The sequence below is a fragment of the Protopterus annectens genome, chromosome 5.part0 (genome assembly GCF_019279795.1).
Source record: "Protopterus annectens isolate FY-2018-M chromosome 5.part0, PAN1.0, whole genome shotgun sequence".
Classification (NCBI taxonomy): domain Eukaryota; kingdom Metazoa; phylum Chordata; order Ceratodontiformes; family Protopteridae; genus Protopterus; species Protopterus annectens.
The window spans coordinates 1,428,846,208-1,428,866,710 of record NC_056735.1 but is presented as its reverse complement, the minus strand read 5'-3'; the positions used below and the strand labels follow the sequence as shown (position 1 = coordinate 1,428,866,710).

The 20,503-nt window shown below is 39.6% G+C and overlaps 1 protein-coding gene across 2 annotated transcripts in view; it reads right to left on the bottom strand.

Annotated features, from left to right (window-relative positions):
• Nucleotides 1–20,503, bottom strand: part of PCCA (propionyl-CoA carboxylase subunit alpha) — a 4,227,722-nt gene that overhangs the window by 1,368,801 nt on the left and 2,838,418 nt on the right. For both annotated transcript variants that reach the window (XM_044071233.1, XM_044071234.1), the window contains one exon: nt 18,118–18,228. In XM_044071233.1, the coding sequence (XP_043927168.1) occupies nt 18,118–18,228 (111 nt within the window). The remainder of the gene's footprint in view (nt 1–18,117; nt 18,229–20,503) is intronic.

Below are 20,503 nucleotides of genomic sequence, written 5' to 3'. Positions count from 1 at the left end.
CAACCTACTAAAACACAACTCTACAGTACACCCTAGTAAATTTTAAGTTACAAAAATAAATTTCTAAGGAACACTTGTGAAACTGAACACTGTAAATACATTCTATACTTAAAGAGACATGGTCTAACATTTTCTAAGTAATTGAAGCAGAAATAAACTTATGATCAAGTTCTATAGCAATAACCCACACCTGGGTGTGGGTAATGCTGGATTTACCCATGGTTGGTGTGGTTTGGTCACGAGGGTGAAGCCCGAGTGGCCAAACAAAGACAACCGTGGGTAAATCCAGCATTACCACCAGAAGTGGTTATTGCTATATAATGACATTATTTAAGAAAAAAAATAATTACTTTTCTTAAATAATGGCATTGTATAATGCCTCCTTGCTGCCCTTCCGCAGCTGTCTGGTATTCTGCAGCAGTTCTGATGTACTGCGTATGCTTACACAGTACATCAGAGCTGTGGGTGGAAGCAACAGAGAAAGCAAGATCTCCGTTGCTTCTTACAAAGTGTCTCGCTATGTTAAAGGAGTTTAACATAGTGAGACAGCTTTAAAAAAGCAACGGAGAAAGCAAGATCTCCGTTGTTTTTTACAAAGTGTCTTGCCATGTTAAAGGAGTTTAACATAGCAAGACAGCTTTAAAAAAAGCAACGGAGAAAGCAAGATCTCAGTTACTTTTTTTAAAGCGGTCTCGCTATGTTAAACTCCTTTAACATAGCGAGACAGTGTGTAAAAAGCAATGGAGATCTCATTCTCCGCTGCTGTAAAAAAGACTTATACTAATGGAAAATGTCCAGGCGACCGGAACTTTTTCCATTAGTACAAGTCTGATTTACAACATGCACACTGACCAATCAGCGTACATGTTTTGGAATATTAATGGGGGGTCATTGTATAATTTTGTTTTTTTACATGCAATTTGATATTACCATCAAAATATATCTTTACTATTTCATATGAAATTATACAAGTTAACTAATAAAAATGAGCACAAAATCAGAAGGTAATGGCTGCAATATCATTTAGCAACTACTTGCTTCTGATGGAATTTATGATTAGCTGGTTATTTGGCCACTCCCTTTAATCAATAGCCCTAGGTCAAGTATAAATCCAAAAGGAATGAGTCTCAAATAAAAGTCCTCAGAGGCTCAAAGCTCAGGACACTAACAGTCAAACACACAATTGATCCCTAACAAAACTGGTATTGCGGTATACTGTGGCTGATTCCTCCACCCCCATACCACCCTCAGGTGACAGTTCAGCTTTAACAGTCTTGTGTGTTCAGGTCTCAGCAGTTTTAACTGGACTCCCTTAGATCACAGTTGTTTCTTATTTGCACAGGTCTCAGTCCACTTTAACTCTCTTGGATCAGTTTCTCTAAGCTATAACCCCCGTCCCCCAAAGCATCCTCAGGTACCTTTGTTTCTTGACCCTGCAATCACATTCTTCTGTACCTTCATTTAAATTAGTATCTGTTGAAGTTGCTTTAGAAGGTTCTTGGTTGACTGCAATGATGTTTTCTCTATCCAGTGTCATTCATATGGTGCTGGTGTGTTTTCTCAAAGAAATGCAGTTGTGGTCAACTTCACAGATAGACAATGTTGGCAAAAGTTGGTTGCTGGTAACTTGAAGGTGATTTATATACCATGCAACATATCTCACTGTAAATGTCATGGGATGATGATGTTTAGTACAGCTGATTACAAACATTACTGTTACAAATATACTCATCAAAGCATCAAGACACTCCACAACAAGTACAAATACGACTCTGTCATTGTCCATGTTGGTGTAAATTACTTGAGACGTACCTCCCTGGACTACATGAAGAGAGACATGGAAGAGCTCTCAGATCATGTGGCCCAGGCAGGTATGACCCTAGCCCTGAGTAGCATCCTGCCTTCGCAAAGAATGATACCACAGTATAAGGACAAAATGATTGACTTCAACAATTGACTAAGCGTCTGGTGTCATTCAAAGGGGATCCAGTATCTGTCTGCCTGGGACGACATGATGGACAAACCACGATGCTTTGCCAGAGATGGTCTGCACCTGTTGCCCCTGGGATTCAGGTTACTGGCTAAAGCTCTTGCCACCCCTATAGTGCTTTTTTAGGCAAGGTTCAAAGGACAAAACCACCACTGTAACAGATACAAGCATGCAAAATCTGAAGGCAATGCTAGAGGTCTAAACCTCAAAATGCACTCTCTCGAGGCACTCCTAAAAATGGAGAACATCAATATCCGTGCAGTAACTGAGACCTGGTTCAAGGCTCCAAAGAGCACCCTTGCAATACCAGGCTACAACTCTTACCACACATTTTAGCCACCAAACCAAGACCGAAACACTAAAGGTGGAGGAATGTCCATATTCACCAAGGATATTCACACCTCCAGGCTAGTTGCCCAACACAATGCATCTGAAATTTTCCAGGTACAACTAACACTAGGTAAGACTGCAATCCAAATTGTAGCTTGCTACAGATCCCCCACCATGCCCAAAGATTCTCACTACACCTTTCTAAACATACTGGAAAATATTAAGATACAACCAAACACCCTAACACTGGGTGATTTCAACTACCCTGCCATTAACTGGGAAAACTACTCAGGTACCAACATCTTTTCCCAGCGGTTCTTGGAATTCATAAATTCCAGCGCCCTGGATCAACTAAACCACTGTCCCACCAGGGGCTCCAATATCCTAGACCTGGTCATTACCAACATGGGAGATAGATGCTCCACACCAGTGGTCACCCCCACATTGGTCAGGTCTGACCATACGCTAATCACCCTTGACATCCACATCCCACCCCCCACTCCCCAGTAAGGAAACCTCAATAAAAAACTTCTTCAAAGCCAACTTCATGCTACTCAAGTCAGAAGTGACAAACTTCATGATACCCATGCAGACGGGAGCTGAAAGTTTGATGAATCCTACACTAAGGCACTGTACGAGCACATCCACTTGTGCATGAATCGTGCCATCCCAAATAGAGCCAAGATGCTCTCCCCCCAAAAAAGGAAGCCAATCTGGTGGTCCCCTGCCATAAACAAGCTATACAACAGAAGGAAGAAACTGTTGCAGAAAAGAAGAAAATCCCAGGATGCAAAAAACTCCCTTACCTGCCTCAGTAAGAAGCTGAGATCCCTCATAAAATCCTCCAAAGCTAGTTATGAAAATAAAATTGCCAAATATTCCAAAGACAACCACAAGGCATTCTATAGTTATGTCAAAAATCTAAACGGCAATACTCAGATCTGCTCTGAGCTACAACAGAATGGCATTAAATATACTGATCCCAAGGATATTGCCAATATTCTGGCAGATCGATTTAGTGCCAACTTCACCCCCCCCAACCCCTAAAGGGCCCATCTCAATACCAAAAGATTGCCAAATTCCGGTAATCACGGCCCCACAGGTTGAAACCGCACTCTCCAAATCTAGGAATACAGCATCCATGGGACCAGATGACATCCCGGGCTGTGTACTACATGAACTACAAAATGAACTGGCACTTCACCTAAGTGTCATGTTTAATCATAGCCTCACTTCAGGCTTTGTGCCCACTGAGTGGCGCACAGCTACAGTTATCCCACTCCACAAGGGGGGGATCCACCTTGGATACCAGGAACTATCATCCCATCAGTCTGATAGCCTGATTTGCAAGGACATGGAATGCATTATCATGGAACTTATAAACAAAGACACTGGCAACCTTCAAACACTGGACCCCTCCCAGTTTGGGTTCGTGAAGGGATGATCTTGTCTCCTGAACCTGACTGACTTCTTCAAATCAGTCTCCAGAGCTGTGGACGAGGGTAAGGCGGTCCACGCAGCCTATCTGGACCTCACCAAGGCCTTCAACACCACCCCCCACTCTGGAATCATAGATAAACTTACTAAGCTGGGCATAAGCCCCTACATCACTCAATGGGTTGCCAACTGGCTTACTGACAGAACCCAGACTGTAAAAGTAGCCGACTCCAAATCCAGCTCCAGACAAGTGGAGTACCTCAGGGTTCAGTCCTAGGACAGCTCTTGTTTGGCATCTACTTCTCTGAAGCACAGGCCAACACTAAGGGACTCTGGCTAACAAAGTTCACAGATGACTGCAAACTGGGAGCCATTACTGAATCCCCAAATGATGTGGATATTCTACAAAAGGGCCTTACAGAAACAGATGCTTGGTGCCAGAGCCATGTGGTCTATATTAGAACACCGAAGTTCCAAAACTTTGAGTGTTCTAATATCGAACCCTATTCAACGAAAATTTAAAACATTGAACATATAGAACAGTGATTTTTTTCCTAGGGAAAACATTTGCTGTTCCAAAACACATACACACAACACAAGTACACCAAACAAACAGCAATCCACACACATACACCTAAACTCTTACACCGAACCCTACACTAAACTATACATACACCACTAACTATCCACTTACCTTAACCCAAACTCTAACCCTAAGGTCTGTCACTATCGCACAGTCACCTCACCTGCGCCCTAACTCACCTACCCCGCCCTAACCCTCACGTCCACACAATCGCACACTTACCTGACCCGCGCCCTAACCCTAACTCACCTAACCTGCCCAAACCCTCATATCTACACAATCTCACACTTACCTGAACCCGACCTGTAACTTTCCACCACAGCGCTGAAAATACTGAAGCAACAGAAACGGACAACCAAATTCTTTCCCTAGGAAAAAATTCAGTTTTCTATTTCTTCGATATTTTCAGCGTTCGCTGAAAACGGGTCAATATTAGAACACTCAAAGTTTTGAAACTTCGGTGTTCTAATATAGACCCGAGCCATGGGCTCTAGCTTAATGCCAAGAAATGTATAGTTATCCCCTTTGGGAAAAACCATGTACCCATGAATTACCACATAGGTAGCAATACACTAAACACCAAAAGTGTGATGAGACACTTAGGGACACAGGTGGACAGTGGTCTCACCTTCGATAATCACATCGCCACAAGAGTCAGGAAATTCTTCTATGTGGCACACCTCATCACCAAGGGCTTTTCATCCAGAAAAAAGGAGGTCATTGTCCCATTGTACTCATCCCTCATTAGACCCATTATAGAGTACAACGCCCCATTTGGTATGTACCTCACAAGACATCTGCAACAGTTGGAAAGGCCTCAGAAATACCTCACTAAAAGAATCATAGGCCTAAAGCAGATGCCCTATGCTGACCATCTAAAAATAAATCCAGCTATACTCTGTGGCATATCGTCTGCTGAGAGGCGATCTCTACTTAACATACAAGGCCATGTCAAACCCAGAGCTGTTGGACATGCTCCACTTAAAGAAATCCCAATCCCTCAGAGCCACACACTCCAGGGATCTAAACCTTGTCATCACAATGAACAAAACGTGCTGGAGAGATAGGTTCCTGACCCAGAGACTTCCCATACTCTGGAATAGACTGCCCATACATGTCAAGCAGAGTGCCTCCTTGGCCCTCTTCAAAAGGAACCTTGACAATTGGATGGGAGATAGGAAATTCACCCTGGGGATCACATCAGTCGCCCTGCTAGACAGGGGTCCAGAGAAGTAAATATTGTGGGAAGAAATATCCAGGTAATTGTTATGGCCAGGCTTGTATAGGCCCCAGGGCCGATAGCCTAGTATCAACCTATGAACCCAGCAAAAACTAAAAACTTACAGAGTAGAAAAGAACATGACAACAATGGTGCATGGATAGTGGCATTCTCCAGACATTAAGGACGTATGACTCACTTTACTGTGATTTAGTTGCAATAAACAATTGACATGTACACCAACTTTCTTTTGTAACCCTAGCCAACTTAAAAGCAGTTACACACAACTACACCACATATGCGGACATTTCAGAATCCTGAATGACGCCATACTTGGGACTAATCCCTTTATGCAATTAAAATACTTGGCTTTCAAACATCAAATGCATACTAGCAAACATCAAAGGTGGCTAAAGACTTGAAAGCAAAGTATGGTCTGCAAGGATCAACTGAAAGGATGGAGGCAGGATCAGCATGGATCAAAACTGTTTAGATGTGATCAAACATCAGCTGTGGTCAGTCACTTTAATATGTCTCAGTACTTACTCTTTATAGCTATTTTACTGACTGTATGCACCATGGATGTCTGATTATGAGCAAATAAAAATATGTAACAATAATGGTCACAGTATTGTATTTCAGTTTGTTTTACTCAAACACACATTAACTCTACCATGCAAGATCAAAGGCTGACTGCTTGAACCTCAGATGTCTGACTGAGATCAAATGAATGTAATTAAAAGATAGTAGGAGCAATTAGTTTCACTAAAAGTCTGCTTTTGTGCCATTAAATTACAGTCACTTTATGGATGTGCAGACCTGAAATGTCTGATTGTTATCAAACAAATGACTACATAACAGCACCACATTAATGCATTTCAACTTGTTGCTGTCTGATGCATATAGAGCAATCCCTGCAAACACACTCACAGACATAAATACAGATAAATGCAGCCACTTTGATTATAATAAAATGAATGAATAAATGTATAAATCACCATGAGAATGTATTTTAGGTTGCTACTGACAGAAAGGCTTGACTAACCTAACATATACAGTGTAATGGCTCCTTTTTCCTTAAGCAGATGAAAAATTACAACAGATGTTAAAGGTCGTCTGGTATAAATAAGGCTCACTGCTGCCTATCTGCCCATTCCCAAAGACCAACCATCTGTGAAAAAGAGAAAGATGATATTGGAAACTTTATCTGCACAAGTCTAGAACTAAAAAAAGAAGCCATTTTTTAGTTTAAAGTATTTTAAGAACTTCAGCAACACAGACATTCTTAAATATCTTTTTCATGACCACATCATCCAAATCAGAACCATGGGGAGCCAGAACCCTTCCTGGCAGACAAAAGCAATAAGGTATGAAAGCCATCTTGGAGAAGTCAACAGTCTATTGTATGACAATGAACAGACTGATAAACAGGCACACAGATACACACCCAATTGGCAATATGGAAGATCACTAATTCAACATATCTTAAGTTCATATGTAGTTACTACGCATGCAGTCCAGGAGGACATTAAGTAGCTTAGCCCAAATTCCCAATTGCTCCAAATCACTGTCAGGTTAACTGACTTGCTCAAGGTTACTCATTAAGGAATTGAAGGTGGAAAGAGTAAAACCCTGTACTTTCGGCACAGGAAGTAGTTCCCTGTACTTTCGGCACAGGAAGTAGTTCATCAATAAGTCAGACCTTTGGTCCTCTGCTCTAATTGCTATACCCAGCATGCTTTCTGGGATATGTGAGGAAAATGTAGCTTCTGGGGAAACCCACATGGACATGCATGTCATAAAAAGCACCTCAGTTGAGAATAGATTCAGAGAACCAAGAGTTGTAAAACAGCAATGTAAACCTCTGCAACAAAGTATCACCTTATGACTAATTAATCTATTTCATTTAAAGAAACGACTGAACATAATAAAACCATGCTATCATTACTTAAACATTTAAACCACAAAATAAAGTCAAAGTTACAAGATATTTCTCTTTGCCAAATGTTTCCATCTCCAATTGTTATGAAAAAAATTATTGATTGCAGGGTCAATGTTTTTAACTTTAATAATACAAAACAATTTAAAAACACAAGGAGGGCAACAAACTTCCAAATAAGAAACCAGACTCTCTACCAGTATTTTTAAAAAATGCTTTGCTCTTTTTAAATTCTGTCAATTTATGAAATAAATATTCTGGAAAGACAGTGATGACACAACTTTACAGGACAAAGAGTAAGACTCCAAATCTAGAAAGCAGCCATGCTACTGTGACAATTTCCAATAGATTTAATTAAAATACCAGTCTTGAAACACATGGCTAGGTAAATCTGCTATTCTTACTAAGTTACTGTGATAACTGTGCACTTATTTGGGTAGCTATTAGTAATATAACTAAAATTTGACTTGGTTTGGTCTCTAGTGAGAGTGAAGAAAGAACTTAGCCAATTCTAGGCCTATGACTTCTGCAGAACCTTGAAGTGTGCTACATTACTTAGTGGCCAGAGGGCCTGTTTGAATATTTCTAGCTTTTCTGTATTGTTACAAGTTGACCACATCTGCATGGCACTTAACTTTCGTTATACTGCCTATTCCACAAATTTCCACTGTACTTAATAGTCAGTGGTTGTGTGAACAGTCTCTTGGTTTGCTCTTAGAGGTGCATTGCTTTTTGTGTGTAGACTTAGATTGTTCACTCTAGACAGACAACATTCCAGTAAATCATCTCAACCTATTAGGCACTATCCCACTAAAGCTCATATTAGTAAGCAACCGGAACCATGGATTTGCACTTTCTAGACCTCTCAGTAGCTAGCTTTTTTGAAATGGGCATCCTGAGACAAATGTTTAATGAAAACCAACTACTATTTAAACAAAATGAACAGTGTTTGAAAGAGGCAGTTATATAACATTAATGGAGAAAAATTCTCACATGAAGCCACTACAAACACCAAGCGGATAGTCAGTACCACCTAATACCATACTAAACCAACCACACTTAGCTCAGACCAAACACATACACTTACATATGCTAACACTTTTAAAAGTAACTTACCTAAACCACTAAGTCCTCCTAAATGTAACTTAAGAAACAAGTACACTCAGCAACGCGACAAACACACAACACAGGCAGCACCCACTACTTAACATATATCTAAAAGTCATATTATCTCAGGTCGGAAGCTCATAAGTCAAACTTCCACATAATCTAATATACTAGTCATATGTGACTCCATAGTAAGGCACACTGATGTGTTACTCAACCAAAAGCAAGCAGCTAGACAGGCAGGGAGACCAGCAAACACCGCCAACACACAATAAGAACAGTATTCCTCCAGAAACAAGGCACGTTCAGGCAGTAAAAGTATTTTATTATACAAAAAGTTATAGATCATAACCAATGAAAGCAAGTGTCTAGATCTGTAAATTCATATTGCTTACACAGTGCCAAAATAGGTATCCATGACCTTACAATTTTTCTGCCTTTAATTTTAGATATGGGGCTATAGATATGGAATCATTCAACCCAGGGTACTTATTTGATTCCAATAAAATCTGCCAACAGGTTTCTTTGTGGGACAACAGTGCAGACCAATTACCCCCCCTACTACACTGTACAACAGATTCCAAAACAAAGAACTTAAAAAAAGCTCCTTCACAGATCAGGGTATGTCTAAAAAGTGCGTTGGTGTTAAGTTTTCTCTGTATATCATAGGCGTGCTCATATATACGCCTCCTTAGCTGCCTCTCCGTCTTACCTACATAAAATGCCTGGCAAGAACGGCAGGCAGCCAAATACACCAATCCCCTGGAGTTACAGTTGTATAAACCGTCTGCCCACAATCTTCTGTTTCTGCTTTCCAAGTATATACTGTCCTGATCTATTATATATTTGCATTGTGTACAACACCCACAACGAAACGTCCCCTTTCTGTGCGTGTTTTTACCCCTCACCTTAGTACTCTGTTCTAAAGACCTTTTCACATTGAATCCTTTCCTATATACTACTTTGCATGTTAAATCTTTAAGGTTGGCCAAATCCGTAAATTCCTTGAAGTCACTAAATTCCCTCTCAATAATATGTCTAATCTCTCCTGCATGTTGACTGTATTGTGTGATGAACATCTGTTCAGGGCTCAATTTAACTTTGGGCCCATAGAGTAGAACATCCTCAGAGGCTGTCTTGGGCCTCCCCAATATGGGGGCAAATCGACTAGATCTAAGATTTCTGACTTCCTCAAATACAGAATTAATCAAAACTGCAGGGTACCCCTTTCCAAAAAGAAAGATTTTAGTTTCTCCTTCGATGACAAAATCGTTTTCTTCTCATCTCATGCGGGACACCCTTACATACTGACCCTTCAAAATAGATCTTTTTTGGAATTTTGGATGTGAACTGGTGTAATGTAAATACCCATTGGAAAACAAAGGTTTCCTGTAAACGCAGGACTTGAAACGATCATTCATTTTACTAAGGGAAACATCCAGGTAGTTCAACTGTTTGGTAGAAACATTATAAGTAAAACGTAAAAATTCCGTAGTATTGTGTAGGTAACCCACAAAATCTTCTATGCGATCCCGTGGCCCAACCCAAAAAATGCAGATGTCGTCCAGGAACCTTGAGTAGTGTATCCAATATTTAGAAAACTCACTATTCATAACAAATTTTTGTTCCCAGACAGACAGAATAATATCTGCATATATGGGGGCACAATTGGCCCCCATGGCTACCCCAGAGGTCTGCTGAAAATATTCTCCTGAGAAATAGATGTAGTTGTACTTCAATACCAGTTCTAATAGATGCAACATCAAATGAACATCGTTGTTGGTCACTCCGTTACAACCCCATAAGGCTTCCTCCATCCATTCTAGCCCTAAACTGTGGGGTATCACAGAGAATAAGTCAACCACATCTATGGTGACAAAGAATATATCAGGACTAAATAAATCTGGCGTAACCCTTCGGAGAAATTCCCATGAGTCCTTAAGAAGATATTCTTGCCTACCCCACAGTTGTTTCAACTTCCAATCCAGGAATTTAGATAAATTGTGAGTTTTGGACCCCTGCGCTGCTACAATAGGACGCATTGGAGGGTCCTCCGCCAGTTTATGCACCTTAGGTACCCATATATATATATATATGAGCACGCCTATGATATACAGAGAAAACTTAACACCAACGCACTTTTTAGACATACCCTGATCTGTGAAGGAGCTTTTTTTAAGTTCTTTGTTTTGGAATCTGTTGTACAGTGTAGTAGGGGGGTAATTGGTCTGCACTGTTGTCCCACAAAGAAACCTGTTGGCAGATTTTATTGGAATCAAATAAGTACCCTGGGTTGAATGATTCCATATCTATAGCCCCATATCTAAAATTAAAGGCAGAAAAATTGTAAGGTCATGGATACCTATTTTGGCACTGTGTAAGCAATATGAATTTACAGATCTAGACACTTGCTTTCATTGGTTATGATCTATAACTTTTTGTATAATAAAATACTTTTACTGCCTGAACATGCCTTGTTTCTGGAGGAATACTGTTCTTATTGTGTGTTGGCGGTGTTTGCTGGTCTCCCTGCCTGTCTAGCTGCTTGCTTTTGGTTGAGTTTTTGGTTTCTGCAGCATTTCTTCACACTGATGTGTTACTTACAAGGCCAGAGGAGCAAAGGTCAGTTGTCTATCAGGTGCCAGGTTTCTCCTCAACACACATGCACTAAGGTCCTTGAACCACAAGTACACATTTGACACAGTCATAGTGCATGTAGGTGTAAATGACTTGAAACATAACTCCCTGGACTAAGTGAAAAAAGACATGACGGATCCCTCTGAATATGTATCTGAGGCAGGATGGACCTAGCACTGAACAGCATTCTATCATCACCAAGAATGCTGCCGCAATATGAATAAAAGATTATTGACGTCAACAGTTGGCTTAGCTACTGGCATCATTTAAAGGAGATACTATACATCAGCCTGGGAGGAGATGGTAGACAGTCCTAACTGCTTTGCCAGAGTTGGTCTTCTCTTATCCCCCCTCAAGGCTTTTGTATACTGGCTAAATCCTTGTCCATCAGTATAGTGCCTATTTTAGGCAATGTTAGTCTCCTAAAACTTCCGACATAACAAAACAGAATTCAGGTAAAATAAAGGTATTGCTGCTCAATGCTAGGAGACTTAACAAAAAGTCTACTACCTACAAGCATTCATTACCTAGGAAACACCAATATATGCATCATTACAGAGACCTGGTTCAAGATCAGTGGCAGCACTCCATCAGTGCAGGTTTCAATGCTTCCACAGGTTCTTGCCCACCACATTAGATGAAGGCACTAAAGGTGGCAGCATCTAGGCCCAATGCACTAGATGAAGGCACTAAAGGTGGCAGCATCTAGGCCCAATGCACTAGATAAAGGCACTTAGGGTTGCAGTTCCTCCATATTTTTAAAAAAATATCACCTCCAGGCTCATTAGACAAGAAAGTGATCAGGAACTCCTCCACGTCTAACAAACTATCAGCAAAACCCCTTATCATACCATTATCATACATCTTCTATGTCTCCCTCAGCCCATACCATCTAACTAGTAAGGAGTCCCTTTGATTAATCTAAACACCATTCTCCTAGGACGCTTTAAGTACCCCTCCATTAACTGGAAGACATATATCTGTAAACATGTATGCTCTGAAATTTATGGACTTCAGCAATATAAACTCTGGATCAGTTAGCCCACACCCAACCAGGAGTGATAAAATCCTGGACTTGGTCCTTAAAAATATGGGACAATTTTGCTCCCCATCAATTGTAACTTTTATCCTGGTCAAATCAGACCACAAATCAGTCACATTCACCATCACAGTGAAGCTAGAAGCATCTTCTAATACCTTACTGTTCAGTTATTATGCTCAGACTAAAAGTGAATGATGACTTGGCTAAATTCAAAATTCCTTCCAACTTGATGATACTGTTTATGTGGAATCTTTTACTGCCAAATTATATGAACTTGTGAATGGCTTCAAATATGCATTTGTCTGTACTGAAGTAAACACAAAGCCAAATTTAAAAATAAACCACTATACTGGAATCCATATACAAGCAGAATCTATAATAAATACCTCATTGCTTGCAAAAATAAGTTTAAACTACCAACATGCTCTTGCTAAACTTAACAGGGAACCCATGGGATATCATAGGAGGTTACTAGGCTATCGAGCCGGTCATTTCAAGGCTAGTCATTTCATCCCAACGTAATACCATAGATACTCAGTCTAGACAATACCCAGGATTTGTATTTATTAATGACTCTCCATGTCCAGGAGGGTTGTGGGTGCTATTCTCGGTAAAAATTTATGGTGCCCCATCAACTTGTCCAGGTTCCTTTTAAAGACTGTCATAGAGGTGCTCTGCTTCACATGAACTGGCAGCCTATTCCAAAGATGAGGCAGTCAGTGGAACACAAATCTGTCCCTTCAGCATGTCCTGTTCAAGTTGCAGGCCACATTTAGGTCCCTGGAATGAGTAGCTCTAGTCCCATTTGATTTACGGATGTGCAGCAAATTTATTAGGTTTTTGTCAGAGATTGCTCTGTAAGCCAAGCGTAAGTCTCCCCTAAGTAGTCTATATGATACTGAGTATAGTGACAGGGACTTTAGTCGGTCTGTGTAAGGCACGTCCTGAAGTTCCCTCCCTTGATCTTCTTAGTTAGAAACCTCTGAGGCTTGTCCAATTGTTGCAGGTGCTTTGTACAGTACATGCCAAAAGGGGTGTTATACTCAATTATGGGCCTGATTAGTGATGAGTACAGAGGGGTTATAACCTCATTTGCTCTGGAGGCGATGCCTTTTCTAATCAATTGTGCTATGTAGAAAGCCTTCCTTACTACAGTAGACACATGGTTGTCAAAGTTAAGGTGGTAGTCTACTTGTGGACCTAGATCTCCTACCACTTTGTAGGTACATAGGGTTGTTAATTTGATAGTATGAAGGGACACTGTTTTTACTGAAGGGAATGATGATGCCTTTTTTTGCATTCAGTTTGAGAGTGTGACTAAGACACCAGTTGCTGGTTGTGTAAAACCCTCCTGAAGTATACTGACATAATTTGATAATTCAATAATTGCACCCAGTTTGTAGACATCCGCAAACTTGGTCAGCCACAGCCTCTTAGTTTTGGCCTGAACTTCTGAGAAGTATATACCAAACAGTAGGGGGCCCAGAACTGAGCCTTGTGGCACCCTGCTGGTGACAGGTCTGCTGGTTGATGTGGAGTTATCCACTTTGATAGTGTGTGACTGGTTTGTGAGCCAGCTGGTAACGCATCTTACAACAAAGGCGTTTAAGCTCAGTTTACTAAGTGTATCAGTAATCCTTGAGTGTGGGATTGTGTCAAAGGCCTTTGCCAATTCGAGGTATGCTGTATGCACAGATTTGCCCTTGTCAATGGCCCTGATCATATTTTTGAAGTAATCCACCAGGTTTAACAGGTAGGATCTGCCCTTAACAAAGCCAGATTGGGTCAGATCCAGGGTTTGAAGGTTGCCTATGTCTTTACTTATGAGGTCCATGGTGATATATTCCATGGCTTTATGGATGAGGCTGGTCAGACGTATGGGTCGACAATTCCCTGGGTCCGTTGCTAAGCCACCTTTCTGGAGGGGAATAACTGTTGCTGTCCTCCATTCTGCAGGAACAAAGCCAGTGGTTAGGCTGTGACTGAATACGGTACTTAATTCTGATGCTAAGTCATGTTTTAGTTTGTTTAGAATACAGCCTGGGATGCCGTTTTTTGCCCTAGACAAGGCTTTAATGACCTGCTCTTTGGATATGTAGGGTAGGGTTGGGAGATGGGGGGGGGGGGGCAAGGTTTGTGATAACTTTGGAGGGGATATGGGAGTGAACTTTTCATCACATCTGTCCACTAGCAGGTTTGCTATCTCTGCGGGATACTGTTAGTCACTGGTTTGGCACATGCTTGGTTCCTACCTTTTAAACTACGTACATAGCTGTAAAAGACCTTATGATTATCCTTGGCTGTGATTGCTAAGTTTTTCTCAGTTTTACCTTGAGGATTTGACATGTCATCTTATTTACCTGTTGAGACTGAGGAGGGTGCTTTTCCACTGTTGTGGCCTCACCTTAGTTTTCTTAGCAACTTTTTGCATTTGTTGTAAAGTCTGATGATGCTGGTTGCCCACCAGGGTGGCTTCTTTTTACTTATCAAATCAACCAAAGCCAGATAAGAAGAAAAGCCAGTTCAGATTTGTCAAGGATAGATCCTGCCTACTTAACCTGGTTCACTTCTTCAAGAAGGTCAATGAAGCAATGGATGAGAGCAAATCAGTGCACACTGTATATTTACACCTTACAAAGACATTCAAAACCATTTCTCATTCAAGTATCATAGATAAACTCTCCTGCTAAATGTAAATCCCTATGTAACTCATTGGATAGAAAATTGGCTCACAAACAGAACCTTTGAAATGAGGGATGGAGGCTCCAAAAGACCTGTCACTAGCAAGTACCCTAGGGTTTAGTCCTTGGGCAACTCCTCTTAAGCAATTACTTCTCAGAGGTCAAAGCAAATGTTAAGGGTTTATAGCTCACCAAGTCTGCAGTTGACTGTAAACTTGATGCTTGGGACACTCCAAGAAGGGCTCACCCAAATAAATAGTTGGCTTCAGAATCATGGACTAAAACTAAATGCCAGGAAATGTATAATAGTATCTTTCAGCAAGCAAGAATTCTCTTGCAACTATCACATAGATAAATATCCCCCCTCCAAAGCTGATCCTGTAATCAGAGATCTGGAAACCTAAGTACATCGATGGCGCAGTGGTGCAGAGGTAGCATTGTCCCTCACAGCAAGAGGTTCTCTGGTTTAATTCTTGGCTGCAGTGCCTTCTGTGCGGAGTCTGCATGTCCGCCCTGCATTCGTGTGGGTTTTCACCGGCTACTCTGGTTTCCTCCCACATTACAAAGACATGCGTCTGGAGCGTTTCTCCCCATGCCTTCACTGAAAATTGGCTTCATTCCAAGTTGGACTTTCCCAGTAAACAAAATATTAATTAAATAAAAACAAGTAGACAATAAACTGTCTTTTGATCATCACATATTCACTATTGCAAGGAAGTACTTTTTTTTTTTTTTTTTACAGCTTATATCTAAAGTTACGGTGTTCAGGTCGAGGGATGTAATCATTCCACTGTACTTGGGTGACATTAGGCTGAGAGTATAATGCCTCTTTTGGTATGTACCTCTTCAAACACTTGTCACAACTGGAAGCACCACAACTCCTTCTCAGTAAAAAATCAGGGGAGTAAACCACAAAAACTATGTAGACCAGTTAAAAACCTTGTCCCTCTTCAGTATTATATAGGCTGTTACAGGGCAATCTTTGCCTTATGTATAGAACCTCAACAGACCTTATCTTTTCTGACCTATTACACATTTACAAGTCCAATGGTCACTAGAACACCTGCAAAAGGAATCTCAATCTTTTTTGCAAAATAAATAGGACATGTTGGAGGGATGGGTACATATCACTGAGAATACCACTTCACTGGAACCATCTTCTAATTCACATACAGCAAAGTACTTCCCTTACTCTATTAAAGTGTAATTTGGATGAATGGAGGGAAAGCCACAAATTCACCCTCAGTTTAGCAGCCATGTCCCTCATGTATAGGGGGCAACAAGTAAATGTTCTAACATATCCTTGTTCTGCCTTCCTCATGATTATTCATATGCAGAGCACAAGGGCCAAAAAACTACCATGGGAATGTAATGTTAGGCTTCTTAAGATTATCACATATCAATAGCCTAGCAAGTACCTATGAACCTAAAATTTGAATGCCAAAACACCCTATATTTTAATCATGGCATCTAAAACAAATAAAAGCAGCAGTTATCAATCTGTTCTAGTAGTAATCCATTTAAGCAGGTTTATACTAACTCAGAAACAGATTCTGTCCACTGAAAATAATTTATCTACCACATGTACCTACAAGCATCAAACTTAATCACACACAAATTATTATTCTTCCTCCTCTCCTGTGCATCTGTATGAGGTTAAATGTCTTGAATCTCTTGTTTTCCTCTATCACTTCCATAGTTAGCTATTTCCAAGTTGTTTTCCCACATCAAATAATATACTTAATTACTTACTGACAACTAAGTCCTGATGACTTTTCCACCCCATAGTACTCTGATTAAATCTGCACATAATGAACATTTAATGAATTTCAGTCTTAATCCCTGCATTCCCAATATATATTTACATGAGTCTAACTAAGCAAGTCATCTAAATGTTCACCTATTAGTTGATGACTGCATTCTTTCACTCTTTGTACATAAAACACTATGCAGACATCATGTTAGCGGTAGCCCCACAGAAATACCTATATAACTAACTTCTGTAGATGGGGAAGTAAACATTACAAATCCCATGGTAGTTTATTTTTGAAAACCACATGAGATTTACTTATGTATATTTTGAAAACTACATTAAGATGTACTTAAATTTTGTTAAAATACCCCATGCTAGTACAAGGACAAAAACTATTCACACACAACAGCAGAGAGTGAAAGAGTGAATACATGTCGACTTGAGTGCTACACCAACAAATCTGTACTTCAACAGTAAAATACCTTGACTTGTAAACCTTAGCAAAGGTATATTAAATTAAATATTTAAGGTAATAAAGGTGCAAATGTGGTACATTTCCTTAAGATCTAGCAAAGTGAATTCCCTCTTGAATGAAATCTGACGACAGAAACAATACATATTACAGCCTGATTAAAGTGTTAGGGAGATGTACTCCCACACCATCTATGGGAGAAAAGTCACAGGTACCCCCTTATTTAATATAAGCTAATCCAATGTTGCATATCTTGGAGTATGTCATACATTTTCACTGAAAATGTACCTTGCTGAAACAGGTCTTGATGGGATGCATAAATATTTTTAATCTTTTGATGAAACTATTAGCTTAAATTAAGACTCACTTTAACAATTTGCTAGGTAGCCAGTAGTGTAACAGATATCTGCAGTTAAACTGCCTAAAAGCATCTAGGTCTAGAAGTAAAAAAAAATGTGTGTGTGTGTATATTTATATTAACAGGAGAAAAATACTACTTAGTTTCAGACCAAAAATGAAAATTACCGGGACACAGAAAATGGTTTATGATTGCATGCTACATCAGAACCTCAAATCACACCAGTTTTTGTCTTTTAAGATGGTAAATTTTAAGAAATGGATCTCCTAACCCTTTTTAATCTCTGAACTGATATGGACTTTTATTTCACACTAAAATATGCTCTAGCTTGTGTTTTGCCTCAGGATCAGACTACCATCAAGTTATTTGCTGTGCAGAGGAATGCTTTTCAGTTTTCAGCTGGAAGATCTAAATGCCAGTGTTTCCAATTGCTCAACATATTAATACACAAAAAGCTAATACAAACTATTTTAAGTAACAACCACACAAAAATACCTAGCAAGAAACTGATGTAAATTAAAATCAACAAGACAAAAGTATGTAAGATACAGAACTAGGCTAGCACTTACCTTTAAAACCATCAGGATAAACCTCAGGGAGGAACTTTGTACTAATATCACCTTTAACAAAGCGTGGATGAATGATCACCTCTCGGACTAGTGGAATATTATGCGTCACCCCTGAAAGTTAACAAATAAAGATTTTAATTATGGCACTGAGTTACAAGAAAGAGATAACTAGTTCTGTATTGGCACAACACCAGTAGCGTTTAATGACCAACTACTGTTTCACACTCTTCTGAATACTTAATAAGCATGGTCAGAAAAATCCTAGCAAAAACATTCTACAATGAAATAAAGTACTAAGCTTATTTAAGTACAAGTAAAATATGTCAACTTTTTTGCCAATTTGTTCATGACGGTACAAATCATTTAATCAACAGAATACATTTTCATCTTAATAAAATGTGCTTAGCTAATTAAGTTATAATTAAAAAGCGAGTATTATCAGACCACATTTGATATGAATGTTAAAATGTACTCCCAAGGAAACGTTTGGACCAAAGAAAATATTAACTACTCATTTATTCATGAATTAATAATTTCAGTATGACTGGTGGGAATTTGTTTTGGTTCTCGAATAGCAATTATGATGTTTTTCAGAACTAGTATAAATTAAATGCTAACAAAGTATGTTACTAAGACCTTTTATTGCCATATAATGCATTCCAGGCTAGCTTACTAGAAATCTATCAAAATCTGGAATAATTCCAGTCAGTCAAGGCTATCAAAGACAGACGTCATAGTGTCTCTTTATGACTTTATAATTGTGATCCGCAAACTTCGGCTGGGACAAAACTAGCTCCAGCATTCATACTTAGTTCTATACATCTATAAAAGAAACAGCTAAAATAAGCTTTAACATCACTTTTCAGTTAGAAGTGGCACAAATGAACCTAATTAAAAGAACACATTTATCCAGCAGGACAGTCCCATGTCTCATTGTCTTACAATTCGAAACATTGACAAGACTGCAGAGCACAGAGCTGTTACTTAAAAGCATGTTTTTTGAATTAAGTGTTTGATGAGAATATCTCCAACTACACATTCAAGAATCATCATCAGTGGTGTCAGATAACTTGGATGCTTATCTGCTTTCTGTACAGGAGTATATATGCATTTAGAATGATAAAACCACTTAGATGGGCAATACAAATCAAGGAAATAAAGAAAAGCAAAAAATAACAAAAAGCACAAACACAGAAGCATATGTAGACTACAGTACTACAAATCGGTACAATGTCTGGCAAGCTTCATTTTGACACATCTCATTGGCGAAATTTTTTGTGAACTGAAAAAAAAACATTTTTTTTACAGACCTGCATCTTGGGGAAGGGAATATTTCCCTGATGCACTGAATTCAAACATGGACTGCCACACTCAAAGAACTTGAAGCCGTGGAATCCAGCCTCACTTAATGATAGGGATAATATACGGATCCCCTTCATTTGGTCGAAATGTGTATAAGTTGAATATATCCATACAGATCAGGTACAGAGTTTACATACTACGTTTTTGAGATCTCATTTGCCATTTTGTCAGTCACAGCATTAGATCTCTGCACTGTGAACAAGGCATATATCCCTTCTTAGGTTTACTGACCATTCAGTGATCTCATGGTAATGAAGAACAGTGCTGGAGTGTACATGGAAATGCATGTACAATGTTAACAAACAATAAAGGCAATGACCACACTTGTACATCTTAGAAGTTCTACTTTGCAGTTTAGAGATAAAGCAGCACATGGAGAAGGCAAGTAAAACAGATGGGGTGAAGAAAGATATATGGTTTCGTTAGGAAAGCTTGTTTTCATCTTACTCTGTCACACAAATAAACTACCCACTTTGGCCCAATTATTGCTTGGAAATTATGCAAAAGTTAGTCTGAGTCACAACAGATACACTTGTGCCTATTAGAAATCATTTTGTATTGCTGCATGTCAGCAAACTCTATAAAATGTCACACGCAAATGTCAGTGACAATATTGGAGAGAAATCTGAGGATGGACAATAATCATGACCAAGCCATGAAGTGAGTGGAAGAACTAGACTGGGGTAAAGTCTGGTCAGATGCTGTAATCCAGTTATGCAGGAACACTGTCCTTCTCTAAAATAAGGCAGCAAAATTGAAGATATTTAGAAAGAAAGAACCAAAAGAAGGGCTGCAAGTAGTGCAGCAGGACACTATAAAAGAAGGTATGTAAATGGGGAAAGTAAGTATCCAGAAAATAATGGATCAACACATTTGGTGAATTCTCTGGGCTAAGAGGCCAAATTGCAAGGAGGAGAATTAGCAAAGGGACTCCCCACATGAAACCTGAGACACGACCTGGAAGCCTTGTGAATGAGGATATAGAAACAAGCAACCTAATATTAGCATCTTGAATCTTTTCATC